The sequence below is a fragment of the Podarcis liolepis genome (assembly GCF_965112155.1).
Source record: "Podarcis liolepis genome assembly, chromosome: 13".
Lineage (NCBI taxonomy): Eukaryota > Metazoa > Chordata > Lepidosauria > Squamata > Lacertidae > Podarcis > Podarcis liolepis.
Window position 1 is genome coordinate 1230804 of NC_139573.1, and position 18849 is coordinate 1249652.

The 18849-nt window shown below is 51.2% G+C and overlaps 1 protein-coding gene across 1 annotated transcript; it reads right to left on the bottom strand.

Annotated features, from left to right (window-relative positions):
• Positions 1-134: 134 nt before the first annotated feature.
• TAF6 (TATA-box binding protein associated factor 6) lies at positions 135-18738 on the bottom strand. Its single transcript, XM_083472617.1, has 14 exons — positions 18564-18738; positions 16489-16663; positions 14865-14951; positions 13505-13658; positions 12228-12284; positions 11362-11481; positions 10638-10780; positions 8931-9008; positions 7294-7395; positions 5058-5240; positions 3408-3482; positions 3185-3310; positions 2145-2318; positions 135-1102 (listed from the first exon to the last, which is right to left on the bottom strand). The coding sequence occupies exons 2-14, from the start codon at positions 16642-16644 to the stop codon at positions 509-511; spliced, it is 2049 nt and encodes a 682-aa protein (XP_083328743.1). The 5' UTR covers positions 16645-16663; positions 18564-18738; the 3' UTR covers positions 135-508.
• Between the last annotated feature and the right edge of the window lie 111 nt (positions 18739-18849).

Sequence of the window (18849 nt, forward strand, 5' to 3'; positions counted from 1 at the left end):
CTTGCCAAGCCCAGCTGGCCGTCACCATCTCCCCGGGCCTTTCAAGAGGAAGGGGGTTCCTTTTACTGTGTCCTAGATTGGGGGGGGGGGGAATCCCACAAGGGAACAGGGCAAACACCACTCTCACAGACAGGTAGAAGAGTCCGAGTTTATTGGAACTTAAAAGAGTACCTATTTACAGTTCTGCGACACAGACGAAAGGACGGGGGGGCTTTTCTACAACACCAAACGTGGGACCCCCCACCCAACTTTCACAAACACACACACACGCCCCCCCAATTTGGCCCTGCTGCTCGCAGGAAGAAAAAACAACACAGAGTCTCGATTCCTTCTCCTCTGCCCCCCAAGTTGCTCCAAACGTGGGGAGGGAATAGACTTAACGTCACGCAGATGCTGTTGAGATGCCACCGTCGCCCCCCTTTCTTGGCACGCAGTGGGCAAGGGGAGGTGCTGCGCTGTCTTGCGGCCCCCCAGCCGTCTTGCGATCCAGGGACGTGCCCGGCCTCCCTCACAGGGAGGGCGTCTGCGGGGACTCTGGCACCAAGCCCTGTGCCCCGTTGGCCTTGGCCAGGAAGGCGGTGGCGGCCGAGGTGCTGGCACTGCTCCCGGGGGGCGGGGGGCTCTCGCCGTGCTCCTGCTTGATGCCTCCCGCCAGGGCCAAGCCGCCGGCCCCCGAGGAGGAGGGTGAGAGCTGGGCGGCCCCCGCCCCTTTGCCCTCGGCGGCGGCGGGCAGCGAGACCACGATGTACTTCTGGACGCTGCCGGAGACGGGGGGGCTGGGGGCGGCCTGCCCGCCGGAGACCAGCTTGACCAGGGGCTGGGTGCTGGGCACGGTGGTGGTGACGGGGGAGGTGGAGGTGCAGGCGGGGCCCCCGCTGAGCGTGATCACCTGCTGCGAGGTGGGCGTCCCGGAGGCCGAGGAGGACATGACGATGAACTTGGTGGGCGGCGGGGAGGGCTGGGTGGGGGTGGCCGGCCGGGCAGAGACCAGCGTCTGCATGGGGAGGGCCAGCGAGCCGGGCATCTTGATGATGCTGGGGGCCCGCGAGGCGCTGCCGGAGCCCCCCTGGGGGGCCTGGGACAGGGTCAGCGTGGGGCGAGGCTGCGGAGAGAAAGAGAGACAGAGAGAGGATCACAGGAGGTGGTAGATTTTCCCTCCCAGGTTCATTTTAATCTTGTTTTTTAAACTGTATTTCAATCAATTGTTTTATAGCTGGTGTTTGGCTGGGGAGGAATAATAATAATAATAATAATAATAATAATAATAATAATAATAATAATAATACAGTGGTACCTCGGGTTACATACGCTTCAGGTTACACATTCTGCTAACCCAGAAATAGTGCTTCAGGTTAAGAACTTTGCTTCAGGATAAGAACAGAAATCTGGCTCTGGTGGCGCGGCAGCAGCGGGAGGCCCCATTAGCTAAAGTGGTGCTTCAGTTTCAGGTTAAGTACGTACCTCCGGAACGAATTAAGTACTTAACCCGAGGTACCACTGTAATAATAATTTTTTATTTATACCCTGCCCATCTGGCTGGGTTTCCCCAGCCACTCTGGGCAGCTTCCAACAAAATGTTAAAATACAATAGCCCTTCAGATATGAAAAGCTTCCCTAAACAGGGCTGCCTTCAGGTGTCTCCTAAAAGTCTGGTAGGTGTTTTTTCCCATCTGGTGGGAGGGAGTTCCACAGGGCGGGCACCACTACCAAGTGTGAGTTCCTTCAGTGGTGGGGCAAATGCACTCTGCACATGCACAGATGGCACCCAGTCTTCTTAATGCATCCTAGGCGTGCACACCACAGACCCCAGGCCCTTGTTCCAGGCCCTAATAATAATAATAATAACAACAATAACAATAATTTATTATTTATACCCCGCATATCTGGATGGTTTCTGCAGCCACTCTGGGCGGCTTCCATCAAAACACTAAAATACAATAACCTATTAAACATTAAAAGCTTCCCTAAACAAGGCTGCCTCTTTAAATAAAATTTAAATATTTAAAATTTATTTAAATAAAATTAATAAAATTTATTATTATTATGAAGGGAGAGGGGAACCGCAGCCCTGGGTGGGGCTGCCCAGGGAGGGAGAGACCCGGAGCCCGTGGGTGCTTGGGGGTGGGGGTTCTGCCCCCCCTTACCTGGGTGATGGTGAGGGTGGTGCGGTTCACCTGCTGCGCCTGCATGGCTGCCTGGGCGCGAGCCTTGACCACGTGGGTGCACAGGAGGGTGCCCAGCGCCCCGTACTCTGCCCGGTAGGCCTCCTGGTTGTCGGGCTGGGGGCGCAGCTTCGCCAGGACCGGAGCACAGTGTTTCTGCGGTGGGGGGAGGACGTAGGAGAGACTTCAGAAGAAGCACCCAAGCCCAGCATCCTGCCCTCGCGGCAGCCGCAAGCCACTAAGAGCCCGGGAATGGAGAAAGACTGCCCCTGGATGTGGAAGTTCCATCGGAAGAGCAGAAGAGCCCAGAAGCTGGTTGGGCAAAAAGGGGACCCGCCTATTCCACCGTCCTGCCCTCACAGACGCCAAGTAGGTGCCCTTGGCAAGCCCACAGGCAGGATTCAAGCGCAAGGAAGTTACACAGGAGGAGATTAATGCACTGCCCAGACCATGCGCTCAGAAATATTTTTCTGAATTTCCCACCCACGTTCTTCTCCTTGCTGCATGCACTAACACATGAATCTGACCTTTGGAGTTTGTAAGTAAAGCGTTTAAACTTCCTCACGGTGTGGTCCGTTCGTTGCCAGAGGGGCAGAGAAGGGCAGTGGACTAAATGGGATGTTTAAAGGATCCAACTGCCTATATAGGGGGCAGCTAAGTTGGCAGAGCATGAGACTCTTAATCTCAGGGTTGTGGGTTCAAAAGATTCTCGCGTTGCAGCGGGTTGGACTAGATGACCCTTGGTGTCCCTTCCAACCAATTCTACTGTATTCCTCATGCTTCATCACTGTGCTGTGTGATTCTGTGACCTTAATACTTTTCTGGGAGCTCCCCTCTTGCTGGAGAGATTTGTCCAGCCCCAAACTTTGGATCTAGGGCTCCAGCCGATCAATTGCCCCACATGGGTGACCTATATTTTCCTCCCCACAGCTTCTCCCTGTGCCTGGGACCAGCTCTTTCTCTGTACGCAGGCAAGCCATTCGGCAGCAGCCACCCCACCCCCCCGCCGGCTGCCCCCTTACCAAGAGGAGGCTCTGGACGTGGTCGGCCCCGATCTTGTCGATGTTGCTGACGACCGGCCCCTCGAGGACGGAGCGGACACTCTCCCCCTCCACCTGCAGCCGGGGCAGGATGAGGGTCTTGATCACCTGGGGAGGCAGGAGGAGAGTGAGGGGGGAGATGTGAGCCTGGCTTGCCCCCTGGGCTGCCCCTGCTGTGCCCATAGCCAGCTCTGAGGCTACTCACATCGTGCCCCAGCTCAGCCAGCCCTGCGATGGAGCCGTAGCGCGTGGTCCAGGGGGTCTTCTCGTCCACCCAGCTCTAGTGGGGGAAGAAGAGAGAGAGAGAGAGAGGAGTCAGGGGGAGGGGAGCGGACTCCCTAAATGCATATTTTGATCTGATTCCGCAGGGCTTGTAAGACAGAGTTGTCCCGCCTGGCTTTTGGCTTGGAAGCAACTTGATCCCCTTCCCCTCTTTTCTTTCCTTTCTCCTTTCCTGTGATGGAACTCCTATTTGGGGTCTTCCCTGGCTTTTTTCTGGCCCATGTAGGACCAGTCTGGAAGGGACACGGGTGGCGCTGTGGGTCAAACCACAGAGCCTAGGGCTTGCCGATCAGAAGGTCGGCGATTCGAATCCCCGCGACGGGGTGAGCTCCCGTTGCTCGGTCCCTGCTCCTGCCAACCTAGCAGTTCGAAAGCACGTCAAAGTAGATGAATAGGTACCACTCTGGTGGGAAGGTAAACGGCGTTTCCGTGCGCTGCTCTGGTTCGCCAGAAGCGGCTTAGTCCTGCTGGCCACATGACCCGAAAGCTGTACGCTGGCTCCCTCGGCCACTAAAGCGAGGTGAACGCTGCAACCCCAGAGTCGGCCACGACTGGACCTAATGGTCAGGGGTCCCTTTACCTTTAGGACCAGTCTGCACAGTTAGCCTTGCTAAACACTTGACGTTTTCATCCTCCAAAAAGTTTTTGAGTTCCTGCTGAAATGAGGCTGCATTTTAATGTTGTGTTTTAATCTTGTTTTTAAGTTGTATTTTAATCAATTGTTTTTATATCTGGTGTTAGCTGCCCTGAGCCCGGTCTTGGCTGGGGAGGGCGGGTTATAAATAAAAATTATTATTATTTATTATATGAACAGGAGGAGAGCCTGGCTGGTGGATCAGGCCAAACGGGGCTCATTTAGTATCACAGCAGCCAAAAAGTTGCCAAAAAATTATAGGAAAGCTGCAAGCAGGATCCGAACCCAAGAGCCCTCTCCCCTCCTGCGTTTTCCAGCAAGTGGGATTCAGAAGCATCACTGCCTCTGACTGGGGAGGCAAACAGAGCCATCCTGGCAACAACAACTATTATTATTATTATTATTATTATTATTATTATTATTATTATTATTATTTATGACATATCCCGCCCATCTGGCTGGGCCTCCCTAGCCACTCTGGGCAGCTCCCATCAGAATATTAAAAACACCATAAAACATAAAAGACTTCCCTAAAAAGGGTTGCCTTGACATCTGATGGGAGGGCGCCACCACCAAGAAGGCCCTCTGCCTGGTTCCCTGTAACTTGGCTTCTCGCAGCGAGGGAACCGCCAGAAGGCCCTCGGAGCTGGACCTCAGCGTCCAGGCAAACCAATGGGGGTGGAGACGCTCCTTCAGGTATACTGGGCATTTGGGGCCGTTTAGGGCTTAAGCTCAGCCCCAACACTTTGAATTGTGCCCGGAAACATACCGGGAGCCCTCGAAACCCTGCCCTCCTCCATGAATTCCCCCAACCCTCTTTTAAAGCCACCCTAGACGGCACCCATCGCGGCCTGTGGTGGCAGGGAGTTCCGCAGTCCAACTCAACCTCCCCACGCTCAGCTCCATCGGAGGCCCGCGTGTTCCGGCGTTAAAATGCACCTTGGTGAAGGTCTTGGTGATGCGCGACTGAATGTTGTTTGTGGTGGTGCTGAAGTTCTTGCAGATCTGGGCGATGAGCCGGGCAGCAAAGTCCCGCAGCGCCCAGTGGTTGTCCACGTCCGGCCGAAGACACAGCTGGCGGCTGACGATGCAGGTCATGACGGCTGGGATCAGTTCGTGGAGCTGCCAGGGGGTGGGGAAGAAAAGATGCCCATGGCGTTAAGGTCAGCGCCGGCTCCCGATTCACTTTAGGGCACCCCAAGACACCCCCCACCCAGGGCTGGACGAGGAAGAGGAAGGGCCGTTTCAGCCAGAGGCTAAGACCCGCTAGCAGCAGGGAGAGGCTCACCCACCTGCCCAGTGGCCCCCAGCCCCCCAGAGAGAGCAGGGCTGGATTAAGACCTTTCGACCTCTAAAAGATTTTGGTGCCCCTGTATATACCTAATTCAAAGGATAATAAAAAACTGAGCTGCTTGCAGACAGAGACTTTATTTCGACCAATACAGTCATACCCCGGGTTAAATGTGCTTCAGGTTGAGCGTTTTCAAGTTACGCTCCGTGGCAACCCAGAAGCAACGGAGCGCGTTACTTCCAAGTTTCGCCGCTCGCGCATGCGCAGACGCTCAAAAGGATGTCACGCACTTGCGCAGAAGCAGCAAAACACGACCCCCGCAGATGCGTCTTACATTCTACTTATTTAATACGTAAATATTAATAGCTTGCTACGTTTTGTATTTCTTCGGATAATAAATATAATTTATAAAAGAATGAAAAAGCTTAAACAAATTGTCCAGTAGCACCTTATGGACCAACTAAGTTTGTTCTGGGTCTAAGCTTTCGTGTGCATGCACACTTCTTCAGATACACTGAAACAGAAGTCATCAGACCCTTATATATAGTGGGAGAGTGGGGTGGGGTTTTCCTCAGAAGGGTAGTGGGAGATGGGTGATTGACTCAAGGGGTATGGTAAACCTGTTGACGACTGTTAACGACTGCTTATAAAAGAATGTGTGGGTTAGGGTAATTTTCGCCTTGATCGGATCCTCAAAACTAATCTTACGTAACACACCTGCTTCTGTACTTTGTCGAGAACAGGCGTCCGGCCTGCCTAGTTGCTCTGCTGGGACTTCTAGCTGAGAAAAGGAACACTCAGCTGAGCCATTTGTGACCGTTCTTGTTAAACAGACACCAAGGCAAATGCAGTGGTACCTTGGTTTAAGAACAGCTTAGTTTATGAACAGCCTGGAAGTAGGTGTTTTGGTTTGTGAACTTTGCCTTGGAAGCAGAACATGTTCTGCTTAGAATCATAGAATCCTAGAGTTGGAAGAGACCACAAGGGCCATCGAGTCCAACCCCCTGCCAAGCAGGAAACACCATCAGAGCACTCCTGACATATCGTTGTCAAGCCTCTGCTTAAAGACCTCCAAAGGAGGAGACTCCACCACACTCCTTGGCAGCAAATTCCACTGTCGAACAGCTCTTACTGTCAGGAAGTTCTTCCTAATGTTTAGGTGGAATCTTCTTTCTTGTAGTTTGGATCCATTGCTCCGTGTCCGCTTCTCTGGAGCAGCAGAAAACAACCTTTCTCCCTCCTCGATGTGACATCCTTTTATATATTTGAACATGGCTATCATATCACCCCTTAACCTCCTCTTCTCCAGGCTAAACATGCCCAGCTCCCTTAGCCGTTCCTCATAAGGCATCGTTTCCAGGCCTTTGACCATTTTGGTTGCCCTCCTCTGGACACGTTCCAGTTGGTCAGTGTCCTTCTTGAACTGTGGTGCCCAGAACTGGACACAGTACTCCAGGTGAGGTCTGACCAGAGCAGAATACAGTGGCACTATTACTTCCCTTGATCTAGATGCTATACTCCTATTGATGCAGCCCAGTTGATGCTTCCTGTTGAGTGTGTCCCATTTGTAAATTGAGTCCCCCGCTGTTATGGTAAAGCACGCCTTGGTTTAAGAATGGACTTCCGTAACGGATTAAGTTCGTAAACCAAGGTACCACTGTATACCAAAGCATTTGGATGAGGCACGCTCGATATAGTCTTCTACACTTATTTAATCACTTCAGGCTTTTTCTCTCCCGCCCTCCAGTGGAACTTGGTTCAGCGGCACCATGTGGCCCATGGACCATGTCTGTGGTTCCCCCCGCTTACTTTGATGCCCTAAGAATGGGCTTATTTTGCTTAATGGTCCCTCTATCCAAGAGAGAGAGAGAGAGGGGGGCTCACGTATTTCTCCAGGTAGAGGGTGGGGTTGTCCATCAAGGCCTTCACCATCCTCATCAGGTAGATCAGCAGAGCCAGGTTATTCTGTACCACGTTCACCCGCACCTGGAGAGAGGGAGGGAATGGGACCTCAGGTGAGAGGCTCCAGATCAGATTGGGAAAGGCAGCCGGTGGCTACAGAGATACGCACTCTAGGCATCTTTTACCGTATGTGGTGGACATGTACATTGGTAAAGGCTTTCTGGGAAATGGTATATGGTGTATAATGAACTAAAGAAAATGCTTAAAAATACATTTGTCAAAAAACCAGAAGCCTTTTTACTAGGTATAACAGAGTCTCCAAAAGAAGATAAAAGACTTTTTATGTATGCAATGGCAGCAGTGAGAATGCTTCTAGCCCAGAGATGGAAGGAAGGAGAAGTACCAATAAAAGAAGAATGGCAGACGAAACTGATGGACTAGGCAGAGATGGCGAGACTGATGGGGAAGATCCGAAACCAGGAAGCTCAAGTGTTTTCTAAAGACTGGAGTAAATTTGTAATTTGTTTAAAAGACCACTGTAAACAGTTAAAATCTTTGGCAGGGATGTAAGGACACTTGCAATGTGGAACTATTTATGGTCACTGTGGTTATATAATGGATGGGTAACGGTAAAAGATGCAGCAATTTAAACATGGAACTCATGAAGGGAGGGAGGGAAGGAGGTTCGAAAGAACCTTGTATTTTAATGTTTGAAATGGTTTTGTTTCATATGCATAAAAACGCAATTAAAAAAAAAATTAAAATAAAATGTGCCCTCGAATGCAGGGCTTTTTTCGCGCCTGACCCGGAGGCTGCAGTAGGCATGGGATGCTGCAGCACAATTGCTGACAGGAGCAAGGAGGCCTTGCCTGCAGTGAGTGCCGTTGCTGCTGAGGGGTCTGATCCGACACAGGGCCAGGTTCAAGGTGCTGCTGCTACTATCAGGATAAAAGGTAAAGGGACCCCTGACCATTAGGTCCAGTCGTGGCCGACTCTGGGGTTGGGGCGCTCATCTCGCTTTACTGGCCGAGGGAGCCGGCGTACAGCTTCCGGGTCATGTGGCCAGCATGACTAAGCCGCTTCTGGCGAACCAGAGCAGCACACGGAAACGCCGTTTACCTTCCCGCCGGAGTGGTACCTATTCATCTACTTGCACTTTGACGTGCTTTTGAACTGCTAGGTGGGCAGGAGCAGGGACCGAGCAACAGGAGCTCACCCCGTCACTGCGGGGATTCGAACTGCCAACCTTCTGATCGGCAAGTCCTAGGCTGTGTGGTTTAACCCACCCCCTGAGTATCAGGATACAAAGCCCTTTAAAAGCTCGAGACCCGTTTACCTGCATGATCGCGTAACTCCACATGCGCCCAGCTCAACAGCAGGAGGGGCGCTGCCACAGGTGCCGTGCGACACCCATTCCACATTTGCAAGAACTCGATCGTTTAGTGTGGCGGCGCCTGGGCTCTGGAACTCCCTGCCTCTTGAGATCCAGCACAGGCGCCCACACTGCACTCTTTCCTGCGCCTGCTAAGAATATGCTTTGCTTAGGCCAGCCTGTCTGGATGCTTAGGAAGCGGGTGAGAGTTTTAATCTGGTTTTGAAAGACTTTTCAAACCCCTTACCCCTTCGGAGATGAAGGTGCTGAAGCGAGGAAGCATCTGGTAGAGGCCGGGGTCTGTGGCGATGCTCTGAAGAGCCTCCTGCAGAAGAAAGGCAGAACGTCAGGAATCAGGGAGGGCGTTGCAGCCGGATCAGGCCACTGGCATCCTCACAGTGGCTGACCCATCGCCCCAAAGGGAAGAAAGCCCCCAAGAAGGATGCGAGGGCAGCAGCCTCCTCCCACTCTTGTTCTCCACCATTCTGAGGTAGACTGGCTTTGTCCATGGAGGCTCCACGTGGGAATCGTAGGAAACGTGGCCAGCATCCTGGTCTCACAACCAGACACCCCAAAGGGAACCCCACAAGGAGGATCCGAGCAACAGAGCAATGGTCTCCCTTCCTGTGGTTTCCAGCCACAGGCCTCAAAAAGCCTTAGACTCCACTTCCCATGATGCATCAGCGCTGGGAATACTGGCTGCTGGGTATTGTAGTCCAAGTCACCACCAGGAGGGCTCCAGGGTGGAATTAAAGTGGTACCTTGTTTTGAGTCCGGGATCTGTTCCGGAGCGCCGGACGCTTGATGAAGCACTGTTTTGCACACGCGAGTGAGCGGTTTTGCGCTTCTGCGCAAAGCGCGATTCAGCGCTTCCACACGTGCGCCAGCGGCAAACCCGGAAGTAACCCATTCCGGTACTTTCAGGTTTGCCGCAGACATTCCACAAAACGGGGCAGACTCACAAAGAGATACTACTGTATAAACTGGCCACACGAGCCCCTCACTCCCCCTTCTCCAAGGCACTGCGGTGGTGGAGGGAGAGCTAAGAAGATTCAGGACAAATAAAAGCACTTCTTGAAAGACCTACACTGGCTCCCAGTACGTTTCCGAGCACAAATCAAAGTGTTGGTGCTGACCTTGAAAGCCCTAAACGGCCTCGGTCCAGTATACCTGAAGGAGCGTCTCCATTCCCATCATTCAGCCCGGACACGGAGGTCCAGCACCGAGGGCCTTCTGGCGGTTCCCTCCCTGCGAGAAGCCAGGTTGCAGGGAACCAGGCAGAGGGCCTTCTCGGTAGTGGCGCCCGCCCTGTGGAATGCTCTCCTTTCAGATGTCAAGGAAATAAACAACTACCTGACATTCAGAAGACATCTGAAGGCAGCCCTGTTCAGGGAAGTTTTTAATGTGTGACATTTTAGTGTATTTTTGGTCTTTGTTGGAAGCTGCCCAGAGTGGCTGGGGAAACACAGCCAGATGGGTGGGGTACAAATAAATTATATTATTATTATTATTATTATTATTATTATTATTATTATTATTATTATCCATGCAGCACAGGGTTAAGCTGTGGAACTCCCTGCCACAGCAGGCTGGGACGGCCACCAACCTGGCTTTAAAAGAGGATTAGGCAAATGAATGAAGGAGCGAGGGCTCTGCCACAACAGCAGACACTCTGAATCCCAGTGCTGGCAACAACAGGAGAGGAGAGGGTGCACGTGCTCAGATCCTGCTGCCTGTTTCCCATAACGGGCACCTGGCTGGCCACTGCAAGAAGAGGGTTCTGGGCCAGATGGGCAACCGCTGGCCTGATCCTGCTGCCAGGCTCTTCCTGTGCCCTAAGCCAGCTGATTCAGAGCCAGCTTTCCTCTGGGCAGGAGCAGGTCCCCAACTCCTGCGACTGCTGACATGGGACTGGACTAGCGGATCTCGGGGGTTCCCTTCCACGGTTTCTCACCGCCCGCTTTGCCTCGCAGGAGCCCACGCAGGCCTCCGTGATCTCCTTGTAGTACAGCTGCTGCTCGACGGAGAGCTCGTGGATGCTCCGGGGCTTCAGCTTCAGGGGGGCTCCCTCCAAAAGGGGGCCTTTCTTCTCTTTGCCTGGCAGGGAGGGAAGGAAGGCAGGGTCACGGAGGGGCAGCAAAGGGTTTGGCGACTGGCGCGGGTCCAGTTGCGACCAGCTGGAGATCTGTGGGCACCAGGTTGGTTGACAACGGACATCTTCATCTGGCTGACCCCTCCAGCTTCCTTCCGCAGGTCAACAATGTTTAGGCAACAGGACGACCATATACATACCTAATAGGCAACCTTTATAGAATTCCTTTAAACAATAACAAGTTCAAAATGAAATCTTAGTCTCAAAGTCTCTGAAAGTCTTTAAATGAAGTGAGGTACCAGGGACCACACATTTGCTCCATTAGATGCACAGACATTTCCCCTTACTTTTTAGGAAGGAAAAAGTGTGTCTTATGGAGTGAAAACTACGGTGCCTTGCCCAGTCCACATTTTAGCAGCTTCTCTGCAAGAATATCACAGGGGACTGTGACAAGAGCCTTCTTGAAATCAAGATATACTACATGCACAGCGTCCCCCTGATCCACCAAGCTGGTAACTCCATCAAAAAAATAAACGGGCAAACATTTATCAAAATACAGAGCACCACTGCCCTGCCAAGACCTGACCTTTGCCATCGGGGGCCGCGGTGGTCTGCCCTTTGCCCCTGAGGGCGCCGTCCTCCTCCTGTCCTGGTTTCGTTGCCTTGAGGGGCTCGGTCGCCTCTGTTTTCTGCTGCTCCTTCGGGGCTGGAGAGGAAGGGGAAAAGATGGATTGAGGTCGGGGTCTGCTTCTTCTTTGTGTAAATGAAGTTTCATTTATTGACTTCCTAACGTGCACCAAACAGAGAGAACACTCCTAACATGGGAAGTCCCATTTAAAAAAATATAATTTGGCAGAATATTTGGATTATTGGATATGTATATGTGTCAGGGAACTGACATCGGAGCCAGAGGCGGAGGGAAGGCTCCCAAGTGATGCTGGAGAAGGACCCAGCAGGGAGAGAGGCAGCTCATCATCAGCTGGGGAAGGAAATCAGCGCAACACCAGGGACAAAGGGGGGCAGATGGGGGAATCGGCGGGAGGGCTCCAGGACTCCTCGCCGGACACCAGCGGGGAGAGCACGGGTCCTCCGCTACCCACACCCTCCCTGCGCAGAAGACTTCCGCGCAGGGAGAGTAGGAGGAGACTTGGCGTCAAACAGCTTTTATGCTGGAAAAGGTTTAAGAAACGCCCACTGACGGATTCTGCTAGCGACTGAGGCAGCCACGAAGTGAAGGGCTGTCCAGACAGGAAAGGTTTAACAAGGCAACATAGCCAGGAGTGGCGGCAACTTACGCACGAGCAACCCCTATATTCATCACAATATGTATAACTTGGAATATTTAATGTGATTGGATTGGATTGTTAAAGTGGAAAACTTAATAAAAATGAATTTTTTAAAAAAGAAAGTGCCCCATCAGATTCACGGCATCAACCAAAGCAGGCGACTCACCTGGGGGTGGGTTTTCCGGGATGGCGGGCTGGACCCCCTCGATGCTCAGCCAGTGGGCTACGAGAGAAGGGAAAAGAAACCTCAGAGGCAAAGAGAGAGGCAAACCTCCGCACGCTTCTGCTCAGCTGCCGACCCACAAGCTTGAGGATCCCAGCGCGGATCTCAAGAGTCGCTTCTCCTAGACGCTTGGAAAACACCTCTTCAAAGATCCCTGCATTGCAGGGGGTTGGACTGGATGACCTTTGGGGTACTTTCGAAGTCTACAATTCTAAGGTCCCTCACACCAGGGCCAGAAGGGACTGCCAAGGGTCAAGAATAATAATAATAATAAAATTTATTTCTACCCTGCCCTTCCTGGTTCAAAAACTGGGCTCAGGGCAGCTAGCAACAAATTTAAAACACTTAATTATAAAAGCAGCATAAAATACAGTATAAAAACATGAATAACAACAAGGATTATAATAACAAGGATGGCAGTATCCTTGTGAACTCTCTTCCAGGCCCTTAAGGTCTACTGTATTTTTCACTCTATAAGACGCACCAGACCACAAGACGCACCCAGTTTTTGGAGAAGGAAAACAAGAAAAAAAAATATTCTGAATCCCAGAAGCCAGAACAGCAAGAAGGGATCGCTGCGCAGTGAAAGCAGCAATCCCTCTTGCTGTTCTGGCTTCTGGGATAGCTGCGCAGCCTGCATTCACTCCATAAGACGCACACACATTTCCCCTTACTTTTTAGGAGGGGAAAAGTGAGTCTTTTAGAGCAAAAAATACAGTAACTACTACATCAAAGTAACCTACTATCTTCATGTACGGAGGATGCCTGGTGAAGCCACTGGTCTGTGTATGTGACTTGCCAAGCAAGAGAAATTGGACAGGGATGCAGAGGCCTGGATTGATCAGAAATCTTCTCAGAATGGCTCAAACCCAGTCAATGCTTTCATTGCTGGCACAAATGGCTTGCTCCATATTTTTTGTAATTCCTGCTAGCAATCCCACCTGATCACTACAGTGGAGGGCAGTGAGTAGCCATTAATAATAATAATAATAAGTTTTATTTATACCCCGCCCTTCCCAGCCAAGGCTGGGCTCAGGGCGGCTAACAACCAATAATAAAAACAAGATTAAAATAGAACACTAAAACCTTGTGGCTGCTTGCCCTCCATCGCCCTCTCCTCATGCATGAACGCTGCTTTGCCAAGAGGAGGCACCCACCTTCTCCGAGCCCACCCTGGATCTGAGCGCCACACGGCCCCTGGGCTCCCACCCGCCCCTCACCTTTGAGGCAGACGTCGAGGGGCACGCGAGGCAAGGGGGTGTTGATGATGTCGCTCAGGTCCACCTCTTTCTCCTCGTAGAAGTGCAGCTCGCGCCCCCCGCCGCTGGCGTAGCGGAAGGGGATGAACTCCTGGGCGTGGAAGCCGTACAGCGGCTGTGGCGGAAACAGAAGAAGAAAGTGGTTCAAGGACCCAAAAGGGGTAGCCCCGGATAAGGCCCTGCTGCCTCCCTCGCTGAATCCAACTCAAAACAACCAGCTGCCACCCAGCCCCGACTCAGCTGGTAGAGCAGGAGACTCTTAATCTCAGGGTCGAGGGTTCAAGTACCACGTTAGGCAAAATATTCCTGCACTGCAGGGGGCTGGACTAGATGACCCTCAGGGTCCCTCCCAGCTTTGCAATTCTATGAATCTAGGATCGCTCATTTATTTTTAGTTCTTTCCTATAACACGGACCAGGAGAAAAAGCAAATAATGATGGGAAAGTACTGTTAAGTTCAAGACAAGGAGCTTTCGAGAACAGGGTCAAAATCTGGGGAGAATGAAACGGACGCAATTGTACACGGGGCGTGAAAACACAACGAAAGAGGCAGTGAAATAAACAAAAGGGTCTCGTCCGTTTACAGATGCCGCCAAATGTAAGGAATTTGGCACCCACGTGGCTGCGATGGAAACTCGAAAAATTAGAATATTGTGGGAAATTACCTTTTGAGGCTTTCCCTCCTTATGGAGGGTCTCAAGGACGGCTTTCTGCACAACTGTCAGGTCAGCAGCCTTCCCCGTGATTGCGCCTCCTACTGAACCAGGCGGAGAGACCATTTCAAGGCTCAGGAACCCATTGCAGGGGTTATGGATTGAATAGCTACTGCACCTTTTCACAATATTATAATTTTCTGAGATTGTTAATTTGGGGTTTCCATCAGCTGTACGCCATGATCATCACAATTATAACAAATAAAGGCTTGATGTATCTCGAATCATGTCACGAATCTATCTCCTATATTAGTTTTAATATATTTAAGCTATTTAAACATATTTAATATATTTAATTTATTTAATATATTTCACCTTTTAAGCTGAATTACTGAAATATATTAACTTTCCCACGGGATTCTAATTTTTCAAGTTTCACCTGTATGTTTAATAAAAATAACCCCCAGATAGAGGTGGGATCACCCCTTAGCCACTATGCCAATTTCTCTGAGGCAGCAATGAACACACAATCACAGTTGGAAGGGACCCCCACAGGTCATCTAGTCCAACCCCCTGCAAGGCAGGAACACGCAGCTCAAGAAGATGGCTCTGCTTCCACACAAACACCCCCAGCCCTGCCGAAATTGCCCGCCCCACCCCAACACTCACCTCCACGTTCTTCAATTTTAGGGCCAAGTCGATGTCCCCCGTCATGAGGGTCCGGCGTTTGCCCATGCGCATGAACTTCAAGGCATCCTGAGAGGGTGGAAGTCGCAGAGGGAAAAAGAGAGACCGGGCAAAGGGTTGGGTGCGCCTCAAAGAGGGGAGGCCAAAGCTCCCTCTTCCCCTACCTCCCCACCTCCCCAAACCCTGCAGGGCAACCGCCTGCCAATCAACCGATGTCACACTGACGCTTTCTGGGCCCTGCACAGTTGGAAGTCAATCAGGGTGAGCGGAGATGAATTGCACAGCCCCACAAACCTTTGGGGTCCCCCGAATCTTTCCGTGAGCATGAGAAAAGCATTTACTGCCTCCAAACTTGGCGTCAGAGCGTAGCCATCATGGCTGGTAGCCCTTCAAAGCCCTCTTCTCTGTCATCTTTCAAAAGCAACGCAATGGCCAGAAACAATCACAATGTGAAAAACTTTAGGGAATGATTCCAAACATCCAAACTAACAAGCTGAAGTCTCTGAAAGTCTCTGAAAGTCCTTAAACGAATCACGGTGCCAGACTTTACCCGGCGGAAAGCAAGCTGTGAACAGCTTTGTATAATCAGCAAATGTCCGATTCTGATGTCCAACTCTGAACTCTGCAACAGTGTTTATGGATAACAACTACTGCTTCGTTGAATTCTTTTTTAAATTTTCAAAGATCTTTATTGCAAGTTAACATATATACATAATAACGAAAATTCCCAATGATTCCCTCACATAAAATATAATTCCTAGATTACAACAGCTGCATAGTTATACACTAAATTATAAAACCCACCACCCACCCTCTACATCCCTCCACAGCAATTTGACTTCTTTATATTTCTTTCTACCTTTCCCCCCTTGCATTCTATAATAAGTTATTTTTTTTTGTAAAATTCTGATTTTTCCTTCTTTCTTTATTGGTTTTGTTATTGCTTACATTTTTTACTCTAAGCCTATTAACATGTCATTTTTAGAACAATATTTTGACATGTTTCGTTGAATTCTTCATCAGCCAATTAGTTCAACACTCGTAAGTAGAAAGATATGTAATTTCATCATTAACCAATCTTTTTTTTGAATAGATATAATACACATGAGAATGAAAAGTACTCCAGAACAGGGCTCATGCATGATGAAGAATTCAACGAAACAGGACTTGCAGGGACTTCATTTTCTGAGTTTTGATGTTTTGAATTATTCCATAAAGTTTTCCACATTGTAATTGTTTCTGGCCATCGTGTTGCTTCTGATATTGCTGATTCATATTTTGTAACACAGGGGTTGGTTGGTTTGCCCATCCTCTTTCAAAGCTAGCCTTGGTGAAGACCTGATGTTTTCATCCCCAAAAAGTTTTTGATTTGAGTTTCTATTGAAATGAGGCTGCATTTTAATGTTTTAATGTTGTATTTTAATCTTGTTTTTAAGTTGTATTTCAATCAATCGGTTGTTAGCCGCCCTGAGCCCAGTCTTGGCTGGGGAGGGCAGGGTATAAATTATTATTATCATTATAAAGCTATCTGAGTTGGTGGCCAGTCTTGCCTCCTGTGGAAGGGAGTTCCGCAGTTGAACTCCGTGCTGCGGGAAGAAGTACCGACCTGAGCAATCTCCTTGATGCGATAGCTGACTTCGTCCGCCAGCATCTGGCAGGTCTCCTCAGGGACCTGCCCAATGCCCATCGACTCGGCCATGACCTTCATGGACTCGGTGGGCAGCTGCATGTTGCTCAGCTTCATCTTCTTCTCTTCCGCCATCTTGGCTCAACGGCTGCCCCTGCGGGTGGAAAGACCACAAAGATCTGCTCTGGTCACCGGCATCCCTCACCCCAGGCAGCCTTCTGCCTCAACCCCCTCAGCCCCCAACATTGGCCAACCCATAGCGAAGCCTTTTTGGTGGTGGCTCCCCGCTGGCGTAACGCCCTCCCTGGAGATGTGCTGCTGCGTCCCCTATTACTGCTTTGCCAACTGATTTTCATGAAGATTTATGTGGACACGTAAGGAGCACATGCTAAGAAACAAAACCGACATAACAAAACCTGTGAACTCATTATTTTTTGGAGCACGGAAAAGAAACAGAGGCAGCTGAGGAAAGCCAAGAAGATATGGAGATGGTAATCTGGGTAACAAATGGGAGTAGTTTTACGCATTGCAGGCCAGAGACCCCCAATGCTGAACTACAATGTAGTCATACCTCGGGTTACAGACGCTTCAGGTTGCGTTTTTTTGGGCTGTGGACCGCCAAAACCCAGAAGTACCAGAATGGGTCATTTCTGGGTTTCGGGGGCCGCGCATGTGCAGAAGCGATAAATCGCGCTTTGCGCATGCGCAGAAGACCAAATCCCAACCCACGTGTGTGCAGACGCGCCGCCACGGGTTGTGGACGCTGTGGGTTGCGAACGTGCATCCTGCATGCATCATGTTCACAACCTGAGCATCCACTGTACTTGCCCACAATCTCTCCCTCACTAGGCAGCCCTGTTGAGGGAAGTTTTAAATGTTTGACGTTTTATCGTGTTTTTGAGATTCTGTTGGGAAACCTAGTGAGATGGGCAGGGTATGAATAATAAATTATTACAGTAGTACCTCTGGTTACATACTTAATTTGTTCCGGAGGTGCGTTCTTAACCTGAAACTGTTCTTAACCTGAAGCACCACTTTAGCTAATGGGGCCTCCTGCTGCTGTGCCGCTGGAGCCCGATTTCTGTTCTCATCCTGAAGCAAAGTTCTTAACCTGAAACACTATTTCTGGGTTAGTGGAGTCTGTAACCTGAAGCGTCTGTAACCCGAGGTACCACTGTATTATTATTAGGGACTTTTGGAAGGAAATCTAAAGATGGCTGAATGATGCTCTTCCAGGCAACCCAGAAACCAGTGCTTTTACGGTTTTTAAACTATTGTTTTATGTTTGAAATATTTTCATGAATAACCATGGTAAAGACAATGTCTCTGTTTTCAATTCATAGAGTCCTTTCTACAGGTCAGTTATATTCAGTGTGAGACACTGGTGTCATAGGCATTGTGAGGTTGTGGGGAGAAAGAAGGGGGAGAAAGAAGGTGGTACAGTGGTACCTCGGGTTACATACTTAATTTGTTCCGGAGGTCCGTTCTTAACCTGAAACTGTCCTTAACCTGAAGCACCACTTTAGCTAATGGGGCCTCCCGCTGCACGATTTCTGTTCTCATCCTGAAGTAAAGTTCTTAACCCGAGGTACTATTTCTGGGTTAGCGGAGTCTGTAACTTGAAGCGCCTGTAACCTGAAGCGTCCGTAACCCGAGGTCCCCCTGCCCTGTGAAGTCGCTTGCCACCCTGGGCTCCTTCAGGTGGCGGAATAGAAGCAGCCTAGCAGTGGGAAACGAGGAGGGCCGGTGCAGCGGAATGTCAGCCCCGGCGCCCCAGCCCCCTCCAGCCCCCCGAGCTGCCGGATTCGCGAGGGAGCCGGACGGAGAGGCCTCTCGGTGCCCGGGACCCCCGGGGGGAGAAGAGACGGCCAAGCGGCCAGACAGGAGGACGCGACGCCCAGCTGGGGCGAGGCTGCCCGGGCCACCTCGGGGAGGGACCCCCAGGGGCCATCTAGTCCAACCCCCCCTCGCCTTGCAAGAACCAGCTCGCCCGCTGCCCCGGAGGAGCGGCCCCCGGGGCATGTGCAGAGCGCAGCCAGCGGCGCGCCACTTACCGCCGGCGGAGGCTTCTCTGGCCACGGCCGCAAATACGGTAACAGCCGCCTCCGGGCGGCGCCCCTACATCCGCATATACGGTAGCCCGACCCAGGCGGCGTCATCCGACGGCGCCCCTTCTCCGCGACGGGGAGACACAAGCCCCGCCCACAGCCCCGACCGGAAGTGCCCCAAGGGAGCCGCTGCAGGAGGAGGTGGGCGGAGCTTCCTTCCTCGCCCCGGCGCCTGGTTGGTGGGGGTGGTGTTTTTTTTTATCCACTTGCGCATGCGCACTCCTCCTCCTCT

What these genes read in the sequence shown, in the direction of transcription:
- TAF6 (XM_083472617.1), bottom strand. Translation starts at nt 16,644, where the DNA reads ATGGCGGAAGAGAAGAAGATGAAGCTGAGCAACATGCAGCTGCCCACC. An exon ending in CCTGCGAGGCAAAGCGGGCG is followed by an intron (nt 9,009 to 10,637) that starts GTGAGAAACCGT and finishes TTTCTTCTGCAG; the next exon opens with GAGGCTCTTCAGAGCATCGC. An exon ending in CCCTCTACCTGGAGAAATAC is followed by an intron (nt 5,241 to 7,293) that starts GTGAGCCCCCCT and finishes ACCCCCTGGCAG; the next exon opens with CTCCACGAACTGATCCCAGC.